Below are 20,146 nucleotides of genomic sequence, written 5' to 3' on the forward strand. Positions count from 1 at the left end.
CTTTTAAGCGCTTGTCTTTTTGTAGGGCTATTAATTGTGATTTCAACCATTCTTGCGGGACAATGCCTTTTCAATAAATGAAGTGAATATTGTTATACATTTAATTTTTTTCCTCAATTAATTGGATGCCCCCTACTGGTGTTTGGTCTAAGCTTACAGCTTTTCCCCATTTAAGCTATTTTATAACTAATTATAATTAGGGGTACGGAATTTTCGCAAATAAAAAACATGAATTTCGCATTTACTTTTTTTATAATTACAAAATTTCGCATTTATTTTTAACTACGAGTAAAACAACAGAAAACATTAATTAAAAGCTAACATCGTTGTAATTTCGACATTCGACTCTTTAAGAGCTGTTCTTCGATCTGTCACTGTCACTACAATATTATATGTGCTGAAGAATCGTTCTGCGTCTACGCTGTTCGTTGGACTCCAAATGCTTTGTAATGCTGCTTTAGCAAATGACGAAAAACTGCACTGTGTAGCAATTGTGTCTTTTGTCACACAGATATAGGTCATCTGTTGCAAATTCTTTGACTCGATCACTCAAAATTGTTTTAGGGCGTCCCATTTTAGGGGATACTTTAAATAACTTTATGTTACTATGAAAACTTTTTTGATAGACCATGTCCTTAGTAAAAATTGACGGAATGAGCACTGATTGTCCTGTTTGACTAATTTATATGTTTAGAAAATAAGAATTAGCCGACTTTTATTCCTACTTAGATTTTTACCAATACAAAAGACCGAAATGCAGATAACAACAGTCGGATTATTTATATTTCTCAAAGAATCAACATTGAAAAATATCAATTCCTTATCTTATCTTTATCTATTTAATGATGAACAACGAAAGTTCCTTCTGTTTCAACACGTGTTAGAAAAATAAACACCTTTCAAAAATTATGTACAATAGAAAACTTTCCGACTTCCGTAAAATCTTTCCATACCTTATTTACTACGTGACTACCTACTTATTTACGGACGAGTTGAGCACCTGCAGGTATTTCGCGGAAATAAACAAAAACTCCATATTTCACATTTATCTCATTTTTGTTCAAAATTTCGCCGAAATTCGGATCTATTCCGTACCCCTAATTATAATAAAACAGTTGGTCCAGAATCATTATCTCGTTAACTTTTTCTTGTTTATCGTTGATAATTCTGCCGTTTGAACATTCTGATAATCCATATATTTTCTCTCTCTTCTCTTAAAGTGTGTTTATTATATTATTTTCTTTCTCATCTAATTTACTCCGATCCAGAGTATAGCTCCATATAACAGTTCTAGTTCTGCAGTAACGAATCAATACTTTTATTTAGCACATTAATTTTTGTTTTTTTTTGTCTTCGGGTCTATTAAATGATTATTTTCTTGCAGTGTTTCTCGCAATTTTTAATTATCCATTTATTACTCTACTTGTCTTTGAATTACGAATTTTTTGAATATACGACTTGAATAAAGACTTTAATGTTTTGCCAGTCGTTATTGTTTAGTAGACCGGAATATTGAGATATTAATTCTTTACATTACATATTTGTCTTTCGGTGATTTTCTATTATTAATATGAAGCTGGAAGTGTTAGGTTACACTGGTTTTTGATATTTGGTCCAGAGTTCCCTCTCAATTCTTTTGTCGGATTTCTCTTTAATATTATCGCAGCTGCATGTACTGGTACTAGGTTCTGAGTGCTCAGGTGACCTTTGAAGGACTCCCAATTACTCTATTTCGTCCACTTCTTCTGAGGTGGGTTCAGAAGTGGATATCAACTTCTATTCCATATCTATTTATATGCCATCTAATGGTTTTACTTTAAATTTAGCTGCTTGATCTTCTTCATGAGTAATAAAATTTTTGTTATTTTTGCTATTTAGCAAACAGCATTAGAAAGTCTGTAAGCTTTTTTTATGAACTGCTGAAGTGCGTCCTATAAAAGTAGACATATTTTCATGAATAACATGTTTTCATGAAAATTCCTTAATTTTATTCAATATGTTCAATACAGCGATTTTAATGGTTTTACAAATTTTTTATGTCGATGCCGTGCGCATAATACGATTCTGGAAGCTCTGAAAAATAGTTATTTTTTTAAAAATGAATAACCATTTTCAATTTATTTTATATAAGTATTTTATATAAGTTATTTTTTTATATATACATATTTATATAAGTTATTTTTTTCTTCAATTATCTCAGCTGATTTTTTTATTTACGAGTCATTTCTTCAGATTTGGGAACACTTAATAATCGGAGGGGGCCAAGTCAGGAGAGTAAGCCGCATGAGAAAGTAATTCGAACCGCAACTCGAATTTTTGCTATTGTCACAACGCTCTTGTGAGTCGATGTATTGTCTTAGGTCTTGAGAACACTTTAAAGAACACTTTTTTCTTCTGCTACTGGAACTCACCACATAAATTTTGAAGACCCTGACATCAAAACTGTATTAAATTATATGTGATCTAAGTAAGTTATAGAAAAAGTCAGAGAGTTATAAGTTATAGATAGAGTAGAACACTTATAAAAAAATTGTAACAAGCAATTGGACATCGTAAGTTCTAATTTTTCACCCAAAGTGACCGGAAGTTGAACCGGCAGTCGATATTTGAACTCTTCGTGTAACTTTTTGTCAGTTGATATGACGGATGAATTTTGTTCACCGACAGACATGGACGAACAGACAGGCATGAAACCGGAAGTATGTATTTGTTCTGATCTTTCTTAGTCGCGTTGAATAATAGTTTGTACTATTTCGACGAATTTAAAACAGTACTTTCGGTTGCAACTCTGGAACAGGCAGTCCGAGGTCAAACTTCTCACATGTAATATCAGGTTTGTTCCAACATAAACTTTTGGACGGTCCAGAAACCGTCACGAAACTACTTGTACCGTTTGTTGTGCGCATGTTCGTAATTGTATCGCCCAGTTATCGTCCCATGACGGTAATTTGGAAACCGATGTTGGAACGGTTACCTGACTGATAACTGATTTATCTATCAATGTGTATATTGTTGTTGGTATATCCAATGATAAAAGCTAAAGACGTATGCCGTAGATATAGTAATATTATGTGACACATGACAAAAGCTCTAAACAAATGACAATCAATGAAAAACCCTATTTCCCGATTACTGAAATGATCATCACGAAACCGTCACTAAAAGATCACAATTCTTGTTGGAACAGTGGGAAGGACGATCCGATGACGATCATATTTTTGTTGGAACGGATTTTGTTTACTGCGCAGGAGCGTTACCGTTTCGTGACGGTTTTCGGTCGTGTTGGAACAAACCTATTTTGGTTATAGGCTTTCATTTGACACCTTATTTGTCATTCTTTCTGCCCTACTAACAGAGGAGTTGTGTTTATTGACGGAAAGACATGGATAATTCTAGGTTTTCACATTTAATGATAAAAACAATAATTATACAATTCAGTTAACCTGGCTATGTCATTGTGATAATGACTTCTTATCTAAAAGTGACAACGGCAATTATTCCATTAACTCACGGTAAAATATCGCAAAACCTCCAGATTTTAAAGAACCGCTTGGATTGACATGAAATTTGGTACACAGGTAGCTAAAATGCCAAAGAAAAAAGTGAGATTATGCCGATATGTTCTCTTGTCCTGGATGTGACTTTCACCCCTTCTTGGGGGTGAAAAAACATACGTTCAAAATATGTCCGGAAGTGGATAAACTGACTAATTCTAATTCTAAGCAAATTTTGTTCTATAAAAGTTTTAAACGGCTGAAAATGTTATAAGACTTTTTTGCTCTACATTGTGCTTTCTATCTATACCTTTAAGGAACGCACTATTTTCGGGGACACCCTGTATATGATCTGTAAGTTGCATTGGTTCAAAATGCTTATTTTTGAAAGGGGTTTTGTTGAAAGGGCTCGAACGAATCACTAGTCACGAGTATGTATATGCAAATTTTAAACGACCATATCTTAACCAATTTTTGTCTTCCAGAAAATCAAAAAATCCCAAATATTTAAAAAAGCAAAATCTACATTTTTTACTCTTTAAGATATTTGGTATCACTAATAATTTTTAAGTTATTTTGAAAAAAGTCTTTTTTTTTTCAAAATTAAAGATTTAAAATTTACTTTAAAACCAAATTTTTTCACAAATAAGCACTTTGAAGTGATGAAACTTACAAACACAAACAATACATAAAGTTACTTGTGAAGTGGTAACGATTAATTCCATTTGGGCTGTTAATTAGAGGGAGATTTTTACGATATTTTTAACCAAAAAAAAAGGAACAACTGTATTTTGAGCGTAACTTGCTTACTCTTGCTGCTAGAAACTTTTTAAAAAAATAAAAATAAACGTTTTCTTTAAAAAAGTTGTAATAAGTTTTCCCAGAAAAGTGTTTCATTTTTTTTATTGCACGTTAAAATATTCGATTTGGAATTTGACATATAAGAGCTTATTTTTCACTATAGTCTGTTTTTAAACCAAGAGGAGTAATTCAAATTTCCCGCGCCGTAAACCTTGTTTGTAATTTGTACAACCGCAGGCAATTTTACTCATATCAAATTTTGACAATAATGACATTTATAAAATTTTAACACTATTGGCATTTCATAGGTTAGTTTATTTATTTTATCAGCGATTTTTGTATTTTCTGCGTTATTCCTTTTATTTTTAGATTTTTAGTCAATATTACCGTCAAAGGCCGATATGATCAACCAAAAAAGAAGATGTATCTGAAGATATTTCTAGTGACTTTCTTGGGTGTGAATCTGTCTTTTTAGTTTACCTACTCCTCTTGGTTTTAAAACAAAGCTTAGCAATAACTCTGCTTCTACTGGGTCTACAGACCTGACACATATACCATTTTTTCACTTTTCTATAAGCTATATTTGCTATTTGCTAATTTTTTTTCAATAAAGTAGGTACCTACTTTTTGAGTTATTTGCGAAAAACCGTCTAAAAACGTGTTTTTTTTTTTGTTGAAAAATGAACATATTCACTAGCAAATATCTCTAAAAGTATTGACTTGGTGAAAAAACTCTATAAAATGGAAGTTGCTTAGAATTAGCCAGTTTATCCAATTCCGGACTTATTTGAACGTATTTGTTTTCATCCCCGATAACGGACGTAACTCACCTCCAGATCAAAAGCACATATCGGCACAATATCACTTTTTTTCTTTAACATATTAGCTATGCGTGTCCCAAATTTTATGTCAAACCAAGCGTTTCTTCAAAATTCTGAACAAAAACTTAAGTAAATTAAACGAAAATGTAAAAGGTACTTTTATGTCAAATATACATGTCAAATCACTCAGGCAAAAAATTTGGATCTCCGATTTGTCTGAAAATTGGTATATAGCTTCTGCGGGGCGTAAAAAGAAGATATTTAAGGTCAAAAAATCTTCTTCGTCTTTTTTTCACAAAATGTTATTTTATGCGATTTTACAGTGATTTGGTGTTTATTTAAACAAATTTGCATTTTCTGTCGTAAAGTATCAATGAAAAACATAATATTTTAATAGAAATAACTCAAAAATGTCATTATATGGCATTATAACAAGTTATTTTGAATCAAAACAAGTTTTTGATCAAATTTTATGGTGTAAAAAACGTTAAAATACCGTTTTTTACATTTTCCTCCATTCCCAAAATACATCATCATCGATTTGGCTAAAAATTTGCCCGCATATAGCTAAAAGATAGGACTTTAAGTGGTTAGAAGGATTTGAATTATATTACAATACCAAAAAAGTTCCATGCAGTAATATCATACTCAAAAGTATATATTAGTCCAGTCGGGATAGCATTTGACCTTGAATGCCAAGCTGCACAAAAATTTATTTTTCTGATCTTTAGGGGAGTCAATAGTAGCCTAAATTTAAAATCGCGAATGAATTCCTCCGTTACGTTAGCGGCCATCTTGATTTTAAAGGGGAACCTGTTTTGCTCAATATCTCCGCCATTTTTAACTTTTCGACAAAAATGGAAGGAACTGAAATTGTTCCAAATAAATCGTAGTTACAATTATCACAATTTCTTTTTAACAATTTTTGTCGTGAGATCGATATTTTCGAGTTAATTTTACTTACAGTAGTCGCCTATATTTTTGACTATAATATTGCATGTAACTTTTTGGGTATTTTAATATAATTCAAATCCTTATGACCACTTAAAGTCCTATGTTTTGTCTATCTGTGGGCAAATTTTCAGCCAAATCGATTATGATGAATTTTGGGAATGGAGAAAAATGTAAAAAAACGGTATTTTAACGTTTTCTACACTATAAAATTTGATCAAAAGCTTGTGTTGAATCAAAGTAACTTGTTATAATGCCATATAATGACATTTTTGAGTCCCTTCTATTAAAATATTATGTTTTCCATTGATACTTTACGAGAGAAAATGGAAGTTTGTATAAATAAACACCAAATCACTGTAAAATCGAATAAAATAACATTTTGAGAAAAAAAGAAGAAGATTTTTTGACCTTAAATATCTTATTTTTACGTCCCGCAGAAGCTTTATACCAATTTTCAGACAAATCGGAGGTCCAAATTTTTTTTGCTCCAAAATTGAGTGATTTGAAATGGAATGACCCAAAATTAATTTTTCAAACAAATATTTTAAGTTGTTATGAGAAAATTATAATTTAACAGATGAAATAAAATAAACACAATTCAACTCGTAAAATATTTGGACCCTTACCAGCCGAACCAGCCGAACAGGTAAAGAACCCACCTTTTATATAGTTTATAATATACCTTTTCTACCTGGCCTCAAACGATCGATATTTTTAACTCGTGGCAACGTTGATTGACGGCAAATATACCGCAAATACACATTTTTATGTGGTGGAAGTCAAAATGGCTGTGAAGTGTAAAAATTTTTGTATATAATTAAAATTTTTAAAATCAAAATTTTAGAAAACTGAGAACGATACAGGGCATTAAAAAATGCGCTCAACAAACATACACGAATTAAAATTCGAAAATGATAGTATTTCTTAGTGATGCCAAATGACTGCAACATGAAAAGATGACATAATGATGGCGGAATGTATATATATATATATATATATATAAATCTTGTTAATTTTGAGGTTGCAGTCATAAATTTCAGGGGGCAGGATAAGTAAAACTCTTAGTTATTATCAAGCTTTCGCAAAATTTATTTGCTTCTTCAAGATATGCTAAAAAAAATTTTAGTAAATACAATGAAATTAAGACGATAAAAAATATTGTACATAAAAGCATAAAAAGCTTACAACGTGAGGTTAATCCATTAAATTTTTGGCGTACATAACAAAAAAATATATAAAATTCTTAATCTAATTTCTAATCTTCTACAATGCCTTAATTTTAGATAATTTAAAAAGAGAAAAATAATTTGACAATTTAATTTGAAATTTAGTATGTCAGAAAGACATTTGTATCTGTTTATTATATTTTATTTTAAGTTGCTAATAACTAGTTTTTTATTATTTCTTATCTGCGTACTTATTATAGAATTTATGGATATAAGTAATTTGTAAAATATTAGTTTTAGCAATAAAGTGGCGCCAAATTTGAAAATTTAATTTTGAATTTAGTCAGGCAATTTAGTATTTTTAAATTAAAATATTAGTTTTCGTAAGATAGAATGTAATTATAGATGGTGCTTAGTTTATCTATGTCAGTTTTTTTATTGACACATTGATATTTGTTGATGCATACCATTTCGAGAAATTCCCTTTTAATTAAGTTGTTTTCATGTTTTAGGATCGTTGTTTCATTAAAATTGAATGAATGATTTTTACTGATTGCATGATCTATTAATGCACATGTATTTTTGTTAAGTCTGAGGTCGCTTTTATGTGATGTTAGTCTGCCTATTAGATTTCTGGATGTGTGTCCGATGTATGATTTATGACAACTTCCGCATGGTATATTGTAAACTACATTTGAGCTTTCCATAATGCTAATAGGAGTTTTAGTTTTTGTATACAATGATGCCAATGTTTTTATATTTTTAATTGTAATTTTAATTTGAGAATAGTTTGAAAATACTTTAGTTAGTTTAGGTGTTAATATTGGTATATAAGGTAGTGACGTAAAAGTAAATTGGGTTTGCAAATTTTGGCTATTTGGTTGTGTTGTGTGATTAATGTTTATGTTTCTATTATTAGGGTTGTTAAATAAAATATTGTTTATTAGTTTGATTGGATACGAATTCTCCAATAAAATGTCTTTAAGTTCCAATAATCCTTTATTGATGTTACTAGTATGGGATAATTTATTTATTCTGTTTTTTAGAGCTACTATTAAATTTATTTTCATATATGGTGGATGCTGTGAATGATAGTTGATAAATCTATTACTTACTATAGGTTTTCTGTACCATTCAGTGCTTAATACATTTTCTGCATTTCGTTTAATTCTCATGTCAAGAAATGGGATGCTGTTTTCCACTTCTTCATGTGTAAATTTTAAATGTTCATTATAGCTGTTAAAAATGTTTAAAGTTTCTGTTATTTTATCTGCAGGTAAGGTAAGTATTAAGTCATCTACAAAGCGTTTAATAAATGGAACTTGAAAAGGCAACTTACTTAAAGAATCCCTGACCAAATCATCCAGTACATAATTACATAATATGCATGATATGCTAGAACCCATGGGTGTGCCAAAAATTTGTTTATAGAATGTATTATCAAAAATTAATACATTAGAATCAAAAATGAATTCTAAAATGCTTAAAAAGGTCTTTTTATTAATTTTGCAATTTATTTCGATTTCGTCCCAGTGTCTGTTTATGCTGTCATTAATAACATGTAGTGGCAGATTAGTAAATAAAGATATAACGTCAAAACTAACTATAATATAATTGTTTAGTAGTTGGTAGTTATTAATAAAATTACTGAGTTCAAAGGAATCTTGGATAGAGAAACTATTATCTAAGTTATATGACCTTGTAAGAATATCATTCAAAAATTTTGATAATTTACTATTAGGTGAATTAATTGATGATATAATTGGTCGCATCGTTAAAGTAGGTTTATGAATTTTTGGTTGTGAATAGAACCGTGGTGTAACTGAGTTATATATGGTGAGAGCTGAGGCTTCTTCTTTGGTGTTCATTTTTTTATTTTTTAATTCAGAAACTATTTTGTTAGCTTTCTGTTGTAAGGTACTTGTCGGATTATTTTGTATTTTTTTATAATATTTAGTGTCATTTAAAAGTTCATAACTTTTTGTGTAGTAGTCGTCTTTGTACATTGCAACAGTTACATTTCCTTTATCACTTCTCACAATATATCGCACCTTGAAAACAAAAGTGGCATTATCCCAAAAACTAAATATTTCAGTATGACCGTTTAAAGTTTTTCGAAGAGTTCTGTAATGGATATTGAACTAAAATAACCGAATTACATACTATAATTAATGTTATTCAACAGTTTGATTAAAGCACAGTTAGCTTCTACCGAAGAAGGCAAATTAATAATGTAACTACTAATTTAAAAAAAAATCTTTAAAAAAAATTCCTTATAGTGCCACTTTTGTTTTACCTAAAAGTTCTGATTATTAGAATAAAAAGTCAAGTTAATATTTACCTTATGATAAAAAAACAGAAAAATAAAACGAAATTGTCGCATATTAAAAAGAACAATCGTTTATTTGGTAAAAGTAAACAAACTATTATTAATACTTAATGAAACTTCACATTTTCTCGAAATTAAAATAATTAAAAAACTTAAATATTATTCAAACATACTTTGATAATAGGATCTGTAATAATTGGGAATTAAGCCAGCATCAATAAGACTTCTTACATCATCTTTCTTTCTCTGTGATATATCCAATTTACGCTGATACAGAGGTTTGATTTCTGAAGGACGACTATTTCTATTGGTTCTTTTATTTAAGTCAAGCTCTTTAAAATCATCAAAGTAAGATGTTTTGTAGCTAATTTTTATCTCTTCATGTTCGTTTTTCTCAACTTTGATTACTTTTAAATCAGACAGTTTTACAACTTGGCCATCTACGCTCTTATTCAGCCTCGGAACCGGTAATTGTTTTATATCCAAGAAATCGCCATAGCTCATTTCATTTACAGCGAAAGGTGTCCCTCTTTTTTTTGCGCTTCGAATAGCACAAACATATTGCGAAGGTACGTATATTGGTCCTGACTTAAGACATCTTTTGACTTGTTTTTCAATCAAAGAATGTACAGCGTCCCCTTCGTTCTGAGTATGACCACGTATTAAAAATTTGTGGGTAATAGATTTTATTTTTAAATTTAGGACAGCATGTATGTACATCCCAATAATGAACTGGTTTTTTTGCTGTCCACAACAGTTATCAGAATAAAAGATGACATTCAATTTTTCATCAGCAGTTAGAGACTTTTTCTGCAGATACTTTAAAACACAACTAGCTATCTCATTAGCTCCGCGATTTCCTTGTGTTTCATCCCAAAAGAAGCATTCAGTTTTGTCCTGTTTGAGTTCAGAGATAGTAAAATTTAAGCAATTTACTTTAGACTTGTAATAGAAAGTTGATACCTCACCATTTGGAACTGGCATTACTGCTTGCAAGTCATAACATGCCACAATAAAACTGTGCGACACGTTCTCTTTATCATTAGCCTTTTCCTCGCGACTCTTTTCTTTTTCAGCCAAATGTCGCTCATAATTTTCTTTTTGTGCATCTTTTTCACAACCTTCAGCAATCTTGTATTTAGTACATTGCTCACATTGATCCTTCTTTGGTGCAAAGAACCCAATATTAAACTCCTCGTTAAATATTTTTCGATATGTGTGTATCATTACATAGGGTGATCTTTGTTGTATACAGTCTTCTTTGTAATCAAAATAAATATCTGTTAAGGTTTTTCCGCCATCTATATATTCCTTCGTTGTTTGTTTCCGCAAATAATGACTTTCAATTCGAGGTATACTATTGATGTGACGTTTTACTCCTTCTGTCAAGTCAATTGGCACTTTTCGATGTTTTCCATGTTTACCTCTTTGTTCACCTTCTAGTATACCAGTCATATTATTTCTCTTCTCAATAACTGTTCTGATACATCTATCTGTTATATTTAATGTATTTTTAAAAAATGTTTTACATATTTTGCTTCTAGTACCATTGACATCAAAATAGAACGCACTTTTTAACTTTCTAGTCGAATCTGCTTTCTTGTATTGATACTTTGGATGAATCTCTTCTATATTACGCGAGATATATTCTCTTTGCCTGATCAGCGAAGCCATTCCCCAATAATCATGGAATAATCGTTTTCTTGATTCCTCATTAATTTTTTCTGGGCATTTCAGGCGACAACTTAATCCACAAGAACTTTTTATAGTTTTAGCTTGGATCACTTTTTTTGATCTAGAACTCGAAACATATTCTTGTCCAGAGTCTTTTAAAGACTTAGCAGTTTTGGCATATCGTTCATTTTTTTTTTGTTTCCTAGGTTTGTCGATCCCATTTAAAATAGCAGATGGAATATCCTCCATGACATTATTATTTGCAATCCGAACATTTTCATTATCTGTTATAGTTAGCAACTCATCACCAATATCGTTAGATATAACATGTTCATTAAAATCCTCGTTAAAAGAATTTGAATTATTCTCATTTATAATTGTCGTCAAATCACCACTATTTTTACTTACTACTTCTTCATGTATGATTATTTCGTTTTCATTAGAAAGTTCTGAATTTTTTTCATCTACGTAAGCTGCACATTTAGTGAAAGAATGTGAGGAAGAACTTGAAGAACATGTAGAGGATCTTGTAGAACAGGAGCACGAGCTGGAAGAAGATGAAGATCTGGAAGTAGATGAAGAGCTGGATTTTCGGCATCTTTTTTTGGGGGGTGCGTAGGTTCTGTCATCGTCTGAAACGGGTGAAAAGTCACCACTGTCATCACTGGATAAGTTTTCGTTGTTAAACGAACCGAAGTCGTTGCTGGATGTTTGTAAATGGTTGGATTTAGTTTCTGTAAAACCTAAACTTTGGCATCTTTCTTCCATTTTTTCAGGTACTGGATTTTGACTACCTTTATTTTGAGCTACTAATTGTAATATTCTTCTACTTCTACTGTGTGAATTGTCCATGATTATAACCCCTTAAACAAAAAAAGTCTATGCACTTAGCAATATTTTGATGGTGTATCTAACGTTAAAATCATGTTCTTTTTCAAGAAATAATCACAGTTATTTATATTTCATTATTATAAAACCACTACACACGAGAAACTGCAATTAATATCTTTTATTTATCTTTTATTTATTAAAATACAGCATGATTGTCCTATTATTTTTACTAAAAGACTGACATTAAACTAAATTTGACATTTATCGAGTTACAAAAAACAGTATAATCTCATTCCACTTCTTAGAAAAATGGCACTTAACGAAAAATGCTATTATTTAATTCGTTGATATAAGAACTTAGTCATTTAGGTTATTCAAAAACCGACACTATACTTAAAATGTCAGTTTTTCATTCATTAACTAGGCAGAATAACTACATAATTTACGTAAAAACTGGCACTAAAGAAAAAATGTCACTTTTTTACTTACCACGACGTGCTTCTCCCTTAACAATCCGCCGGAAACAGATAGAGTGCCACTTTTTAAATTACCACTTTGACAAAACACCTAAAAGTCAAAAGTGACACTAGCGACTTCTAGGAGAAACTATGCGAGCTATTAGAACAGGAGTCTCTGCAAAAGGAGCGTTTAGTCAAAAGTAATGCAGATGTCGCTATAACTAAAAATTGATGTTTTCAGTATAGTGCCACTTTTGTTTTCAAGGTGCGATATATCTCAGGATGTTCTTTAATGAATTTTTTACATTCATGATATAAACTATTTAAAAAATGATTACTATCTTTATTACCTAACTGCTTTATATATATATATATATATATATATATATATATATATATATATATATATATATATATATATATATATATATATAAAAATGGTGGATGTGTAAATTATTCGTAAGGGGATTTTTCCACATTCTCTATTTCATTTGTTTGATTTCGTACGAGTGGTCGTTAAACCAGTACCTGTGGATCTTTTGATCACTGAGTGTGTTTCAAAGATCTACATCTTTTGTTTTTTCATAAACATATATATATATATATATATATATATATATATATATATATATATATATATATATATATATATTGTAATGATATATTATTTTTGATATTTATAATGGATATTATTGTGAAATAGGGTTTTTGTCGCGGTTCTGAAAGAATTAGTTTGTTAAATAGTTTTTTAAATGTTTTTATTATAATCTAAATTGAACATAAAATTGAATGTTTAAATGTGATAACAAAAAAAAATAGAAATCTAAATTTGAAAAACAATAACTTTAACTTGAAAAACTTCCTACAATTAAATAAAACAAATTCCAGTACCTTATAATTTCTGTCACTGAATGCCTTCTTATTAATATTTTATAAAATTTGAATTGTTGGATGGCTGAAAAATTAATGGATGTAACACCAGGTCAATTGTCAGTGTCAAAACTGTCAAATAAAATATTTCTTTTCTTCTCAATATTTTAATTTAATTCAACTTTCAACTCCAGGATCAGGAAACAGGATACTATTATTAATATATTGTTTCAAAAATTATTAATATTTACAATTATGGATACTTCACAAATTCTTCTTTATATTTCTAATAAATTATCCACACTATGCTGGTTCAAATTCAGGATACATAGTATTTTTATATATTAAACGATACTTTACCAAATTATAAGTAAATTTTCTTCAAATATTTATGTAATTTCTTTTCGATTATACCAGATTTATCATGTTTATGCTAAATTATTTTATTTTCTGTTAATTTTCAATTCTTTTTCTCTATCAAATTTATAGCTTCATTTTTAATTTCTTGACTGCCTTCTTTTGTCATTGTGACACCTCTTTTTATCCAATTTTTATTCCAGAACATTCCAAACGAAAAACAAAACATTATGACAAATAGAAAACTTCAATTCCTTCTTTTTTTAACATACTATGTCAAATTAGTATGTCATCCACCATCCTATAGAGTTCTTTTTGTTTTATTATTTATTTTAATTGATTTTAAGGCATTTCAGATCAGAATTATTACTTCTGTATAAAACTAACATCTTAAATGTTAAATATTATTATTTTAACCTATAATTATTGTTTGAAATGTCCATTTATCTATTTACATTATCTCAATTATTAAAAAAAAACAAATATAAGTCCCTACATAAGGTTTTAATAAATTTCTTATGCTAATTTTGAATGTCCTCATATAAATGATATGATCTTTAATACATTTTATACTATTCTATGGTATATTTTCTATAAATTACATCTATAATCGCCATTTCAGTCCATTTTGGTTTCTAAACACTTTAATCGGATACTACGTTCTCTGATCGATCTTTGACATACTCTGTTTTATGGCATAGTCATATCGTTACAATTACCCCAAAATAATGTTAAAAAAATTGAATGTAATTAAAATTTTTTCAAACATTAATTTTCCTTTATTCTAGTCAAATTCTTAAATCTAATATTAATCTAATAAAATAACTCAAAAAAAATTCATAAACAAACTAATACATCTGCTATCATCTAATACTCTTTTATGTAAAAAAATGCCTCATGACGTAACACAAATAATCTGACTACTAACTGTCACTCATGGAACATACTGAACATACCTTAAATTTATCTATGTCAAAATTGTCAATGTCAATTTAGATGCCATTTTGTGTTTAGTGACTTTAGTGTTTACATGTTTACATTTACATTTTGTATGTATTTACATCTTCTAATGCTTCTAACTACTGTATTTTTATATTTATATCAATGCAAATATGTGATATTTTAAAAGAATTTAAAACCTATATCATTCTGTATTTTTTTTAAACGCTGGACTGTGTCGTTCTTAGCAGTTGGAATTACAAATTTTATACAGAAAATCTCTGGCAAACAATGTGATTTATAGTAAGTATTACATACTTTTAAAAATTATTCAGTCTCATCATGATAATATTTGAAAATATCATTAATGTGGAATATGCCTCTAATTTTATTGTCTGCATCCATCAACACATAACTATTTATTGCATTCTGATTTGCTATGATATAAGGGCCTTCAAATAAGGGTTGAAATTTTTTACATAGATTTTCTCTCAAATTTCCTCTTCTGAGATTTCTGACTAGTACTTGTTCTCCTCTTTGAAATGTTATTGGTTTCTTTATTTTTCGATTATGTTTTCTCACATATTTTTCAGCTTTCCTCATGATTCTTTGATTTACTTTTTGTAACACTGCTGCATACTTATCTTTATTATATTCACTAATCCATTTTCTGTTTCCTATATGTCCAAACATTAAATATTCTGGTATTTCTTCTGTATTTAAATTATAGGTATTATTTAAAAAATATTCTACTTCATGTACATGCTGCTCCCAAGTTAGATGATTTTCATAACATACAATCCTTAAATATTTAATTACTTCTTTAATATATCTTTCTGCTGGGTTTGCCTGTGGATGCCTTATACTTGTAAAATGCATCTTGATACCCTTTTTCTCACAAAATGTTCGAAGATTTTGGTTGTTAAAATAGGTAGCGTTATCAATGATACAATTTCTAAATGGTCCTATTTCTTCAGAAAATTGATTAATATATATCTTTAATGTTTTAACATTTGTTCTTGAGCATGGATATAGCTTAATAAATTTTGTATATAAATCAACTATCACTAGTATATGCTTTTTTCCTGTTGGACTGGGAATTAAATTTGAAATAAAATCCATGGAAACTGTGTTTAGTTTTTCATATGAAACATTAGACTTATATGTGTTTTTATTTTTGAAATTCTTTTCTTTATTTAATTGACATACATGGCACTGTGTAGTGATTTCTTTTGCTATGCTCAGATCATTCTTTGTAAAATAATTATCCCTAAAGAGCATCCAAAGCTTTCTTGATCCTATATGCATGTAATTGTTATGTAAATCTTTCATTATTTCCTTGGTCAAACTTCTACTGATTACATATACTTCTATTCCATTGATTATTTTATAATACACCCCATCTTTACTAAGTTGCTTTTCCTTTTCCTCAAGATTGATTTGATCTCTCATTATCTGTTCTTTAGAGTATAACCCTGTGCTTTCTACTAATTGATTTATTCCAACTTTTAGTGTTCTTTGTCCATTTTGTGGTGTATTTTCTAACCTTGACAAAGCATCTGCCACTATGTTTGATTTTCCTGAAATGTATTTGATTTCAAAACTATATTCACTTAGTAGTAGGCTCCAACGGTGGACTCGATTGTTTCCATATTTGTTTTTTAATATAGATGTTAATGCTTGATGATCTGTTTCGATGGTAAAATCATTACCCAATAAATAAAATCTTAATTTTGTAACACAGTGTATGATACTTGCTAATTCTAATTCTGATACTGAGTACCCCTTTTCGTGTGGCTTTGTAATTCTTGAAATAAATTGTATCGGGTAATCTACTCCATTATATGTTTGTAATAATACCCCCGATAATCTCTCAATTGATGCATCTGTTCTTAATGTGAATGGTTTTGTATAGTCAGGATGGTATACTTGTAAATTTGTCAGAAAAATATTTTTTATTTCTTGGAATGCTAGTTCTCTCCTCTCGTTCCATTTCCATCGTACATCTTTTCTTAATAGTTCAAGTAATGGAATTTCTTTTTTACTTAGGTCTGGTATCATCCTTTTATAATAATTAACTATACCAATAAATCCTCTTAAAGTTCTTAAATTGTGTGGTGTTTTATATTCTTGAATAACCTGTATTCGTTCTGGATCCATCTCTATTCCTTTAGTGTTAAGTTTATAACCTAGATATATTACTTCTTTTTGAAAAAATTTACATTTTTCTTGATCTATTTTTAGCCCAACTTCATCTAATCTGTCAATTATAATTTTTAGGTGTTTTTTGTGATCCTCAGCCGTTTTAGAAAAAATTAATATATCATCAATGTAGTGAATTACAAAATGTTCATATTGATCCAAGATATCATGAAAACATCTACATAAAGCACAGCAAGATGATTGAAGTCCAAATGGTACTACTTTGAACTGATAGACAACTCCATCTATCTGAAATCCTGTATACTGTCTACTTTTCCTTTCTAGGGGAATTAACCAGAAACTATGCCGCAAATCGATTTTTGTGAAAAAAGACATTCCTGTAATTCTTCCTAATATTCCATCTATACTCATTGGTGCTTCAAATTGCTTTTCGGTGATATTGTTAATATTCCTTGCATCTAGACATAATCTGATTTCACCTGATGCTTTACGTACTACTACTATTGGGTTTATAAAACGTGTATCTGCCTTTTCAATGATGCCATCTTTTAGCATGTTCTTAATTTCTCTGTTTACTTCTTCTCTATATTTATATGGTATTGGGTATGATTTTATTTTAAAGTCTTTCTCTTCCTTAACCTTTATACTATGGGTATAATTTTGTGCAATTCTATTTTCTTTATTGATAAGCCCCTTGTGTTGCCGCAATATGGAAACGACTATTAATTTATATTGTTCAGGGCAACTTAAACTTTCTATAACTTCTTCTTCTTTACAAATAAAATTATTTTTCATTATAAAATCATTAGTCCTTCCTTCCAATTTTACGCACTCCGCTCCGTAGGCATCCTTCTGCTCAAATTTACCATTCCTTAAATATTCATTATAATTATTATTCTTTTTAATATTATTGGACATTTCCCTATCATAATACATTTTCTCTTCATCAACATAATTATTTTCTTGTAATATTATACCATCAACTCTTATTCTTTGTTCCACCTATTCTCTCTCCATAAACCCTATTTTTTGCCCTTCCAAAGTTACCATTTTTTCTTCAAAATCTATCTTTACTTTATTTTTTCCAGTTCGTCATTTCCCATTAAAATGTCAACACATAAGTCCTTGACAATAAATCCTTGCATACTAATTTGTTTATTAAGAATATCAATTTTAAAATTAACCAGTCTATTAATTTCTCCCAGCTTCTTATTATTTGCACCTATTATTTTAATTTTTGGAATCTTGATTATATCTGTTAATTTTAATGTATTAAAAATAAAATTTTCCGAGACTAGAGTACTTTCTGAACCAGTATCAATCATAACCTTAATCATGCTATTTTGGGCCATAGCATTTATATAAATTAAATTAATAGATTCAAAATTTTTATATTCATCTAAAGAAATAAATTCCGAAGGTTTTTCATAATGACAATGGCCCAACTTGAAATTCAGAAAGTCCTCTACATAAAATTTGGATTATTAGGATTGTCAGATTGTGTCTGATCATTTGGATCTAATTCTCGATGTCTTTCACTGCTTTCACTTCTACTATTCATATTTTCTTGCCATGTACTATTCCGTTGACTGTCTTCGCAGCTCTGACCCCTTACATAATTTACCTGTCTGTTGTAATTATATCTTTGTGCATTTCTCCTGGTGTTAAAATCTTGCCTATTATAATTATTATTATTAAAATTCTCTCTATTACCTTGTCTCTCTTGTCTATTATCATTAGTATTATTATTAAAATTCTCTCTATTACCTTGTCTCTCATAACTAGTATTATTGTTGTTATTAAAATTGTGAGAATTACTACCATACCTATTATTGTTATATGATTGTCTATTTTTACTATTATTACTTGTAATATAACCTCTTTGTACTCTTTGAATAAAGTTAATAAAACTGTCTACTGTTTGAATGTTTTGTACTGTGACTGTTTGCACAACGTCCGCATCGAAGTGTCTAGAAACATTCAAAACTGTTTCGTCTTCTCTAAGTGGTGGTTCTAAATATTTTGCAACAGTTATTAATTTTAAAGCATAATCTACCATATTTAAACTTAAATTGCGATTATACTTTCCAAAATATAAAACTTCCCTAAATCTAGCTTGTTCTAATTCACCCCAATAATAATTTAAGAATTGATTTTCAAATGTTTGCAGATTATCTAAATCGTTTTCAATGCTGGCAAACCAGGTTGCTGCATTGTCACTTAATGTCATTCTAATATAATCTTTTATATCATTAATATTATTCACTGATCTTAATTTATGTTTTAAACTATTTATGTATACTCTAGGATGTAAATTTTTTATGTTACCAGAGAATTTTATACCTGTCTCATTTGTTAAATTCAAGTAAGGTCTCCCTATGTCTCTTATTTGTGAAATGTCTTCTATTTTCTGTTCTACATTCCTTATTTGATGGTTGTTTGTTTGGATATTTTGTAGCATATCATCTAATTTTTCTTCAGTTTTTCTCCTTTCTTCGTAAATTTTTGCTTCTAAGTTATATTTTTGGATTTCTATGTTCCGTTCCATATCTATATTATTATCTTTAATAATCATATTTATTTCTTTCCTTTCATTTTCTATTATTTTCTTGTAGTCATTACGTATATCTTTTATTTCACTTGCTAATTTTTTCTCTAAAGCATCAAATTTTTCATCCATCTGTTTTTCTAATCGTTTCACAATTTTAGCATTATTTTGTTCCATTTTTCTGGAATTCTCTTCCAATTTTTGTTCCATTTTTTTCATATCTTCTTTGATTTCTTTAGAATTTTCTTCCAGTTTTTTGTTGATCTGCATCATTAAAGACATCAATGCTGTCATATTGACATTTTCCTCTCGTTCTTGTGTTATTCCTGTTGTCTCTTGTAGAACTTGAGCTACACTCTGCTCTTGTTCCTCCTGCTGAGTTTCTCCGTCCACTTCCACATTTTCTTCCACTTCCACATCTTCTTCGTTCTTTTTGTTTCTTAAACCTTTCCTCCCTTGAGACATTTTTGAGATCTTACTTGTTAAAATCCAATTTAAAATAAAATATAAAATTGATTCTAATCAAAATTATTTCAATTATATGAGAGCATTTATTTTAACAAACTAATTCTTTTAATTAGGAGGTCCTACGTTGTGACGCCAAATTTGTAATGATATATTATTTTTGATATTTATAATGGATATTATTGTGAAATAGGGTTTTTGTCGCGATTCTGAAAGAATTAGTTTGTTAAATAGTTTTTTAAATGTTTTTATTATAATCTAAATTGAACATAAAAT

General features: G+C 29.2%; 1 protein-coding gene across 1 annotated transcript; it reads right to left on the reverse strand.

Annotated features, from left to right (window-relative positions):
• Positions 1 to 18,322: 18,322 nt before the first annotated feature.
• LOC126891153 (GATA zinc finger domain-containing protein 4-like) lies at positions 18,323 to 19,870 on the reverse strand. The gene is made up of 2 exons (XM_050660335.1): positions 19,480 to 19,870; positions 18,323 to 19,407 (listed from the first exon to the last, which is right to left on the reverse strand). Exons 1-2 carry the CDS (start codon positions 19,868 to 19,870, stop codon positions 18,323 to 18,325), a joined length of 1,476 nt encoding a protein of 491 aa, XP_050516292.1.
• Between the last annotated feature and the right edge of the window lie 276 nt (positions 19,871 to 20,146).

Source organism: Diabrotica virgifera, chromosome 9 (assembly GCF_917563875.1).
Source record: "Diabrotica virgifera virgifera chromosome 9, PGI_DIABVI_V3a".
Lineage (NCBI taxonomy): Eukaryota > Metazoa > Arthropoda > Insecta > Coleoptera > Chrysomelidae > Diabrotica > Diabrotica virgifera.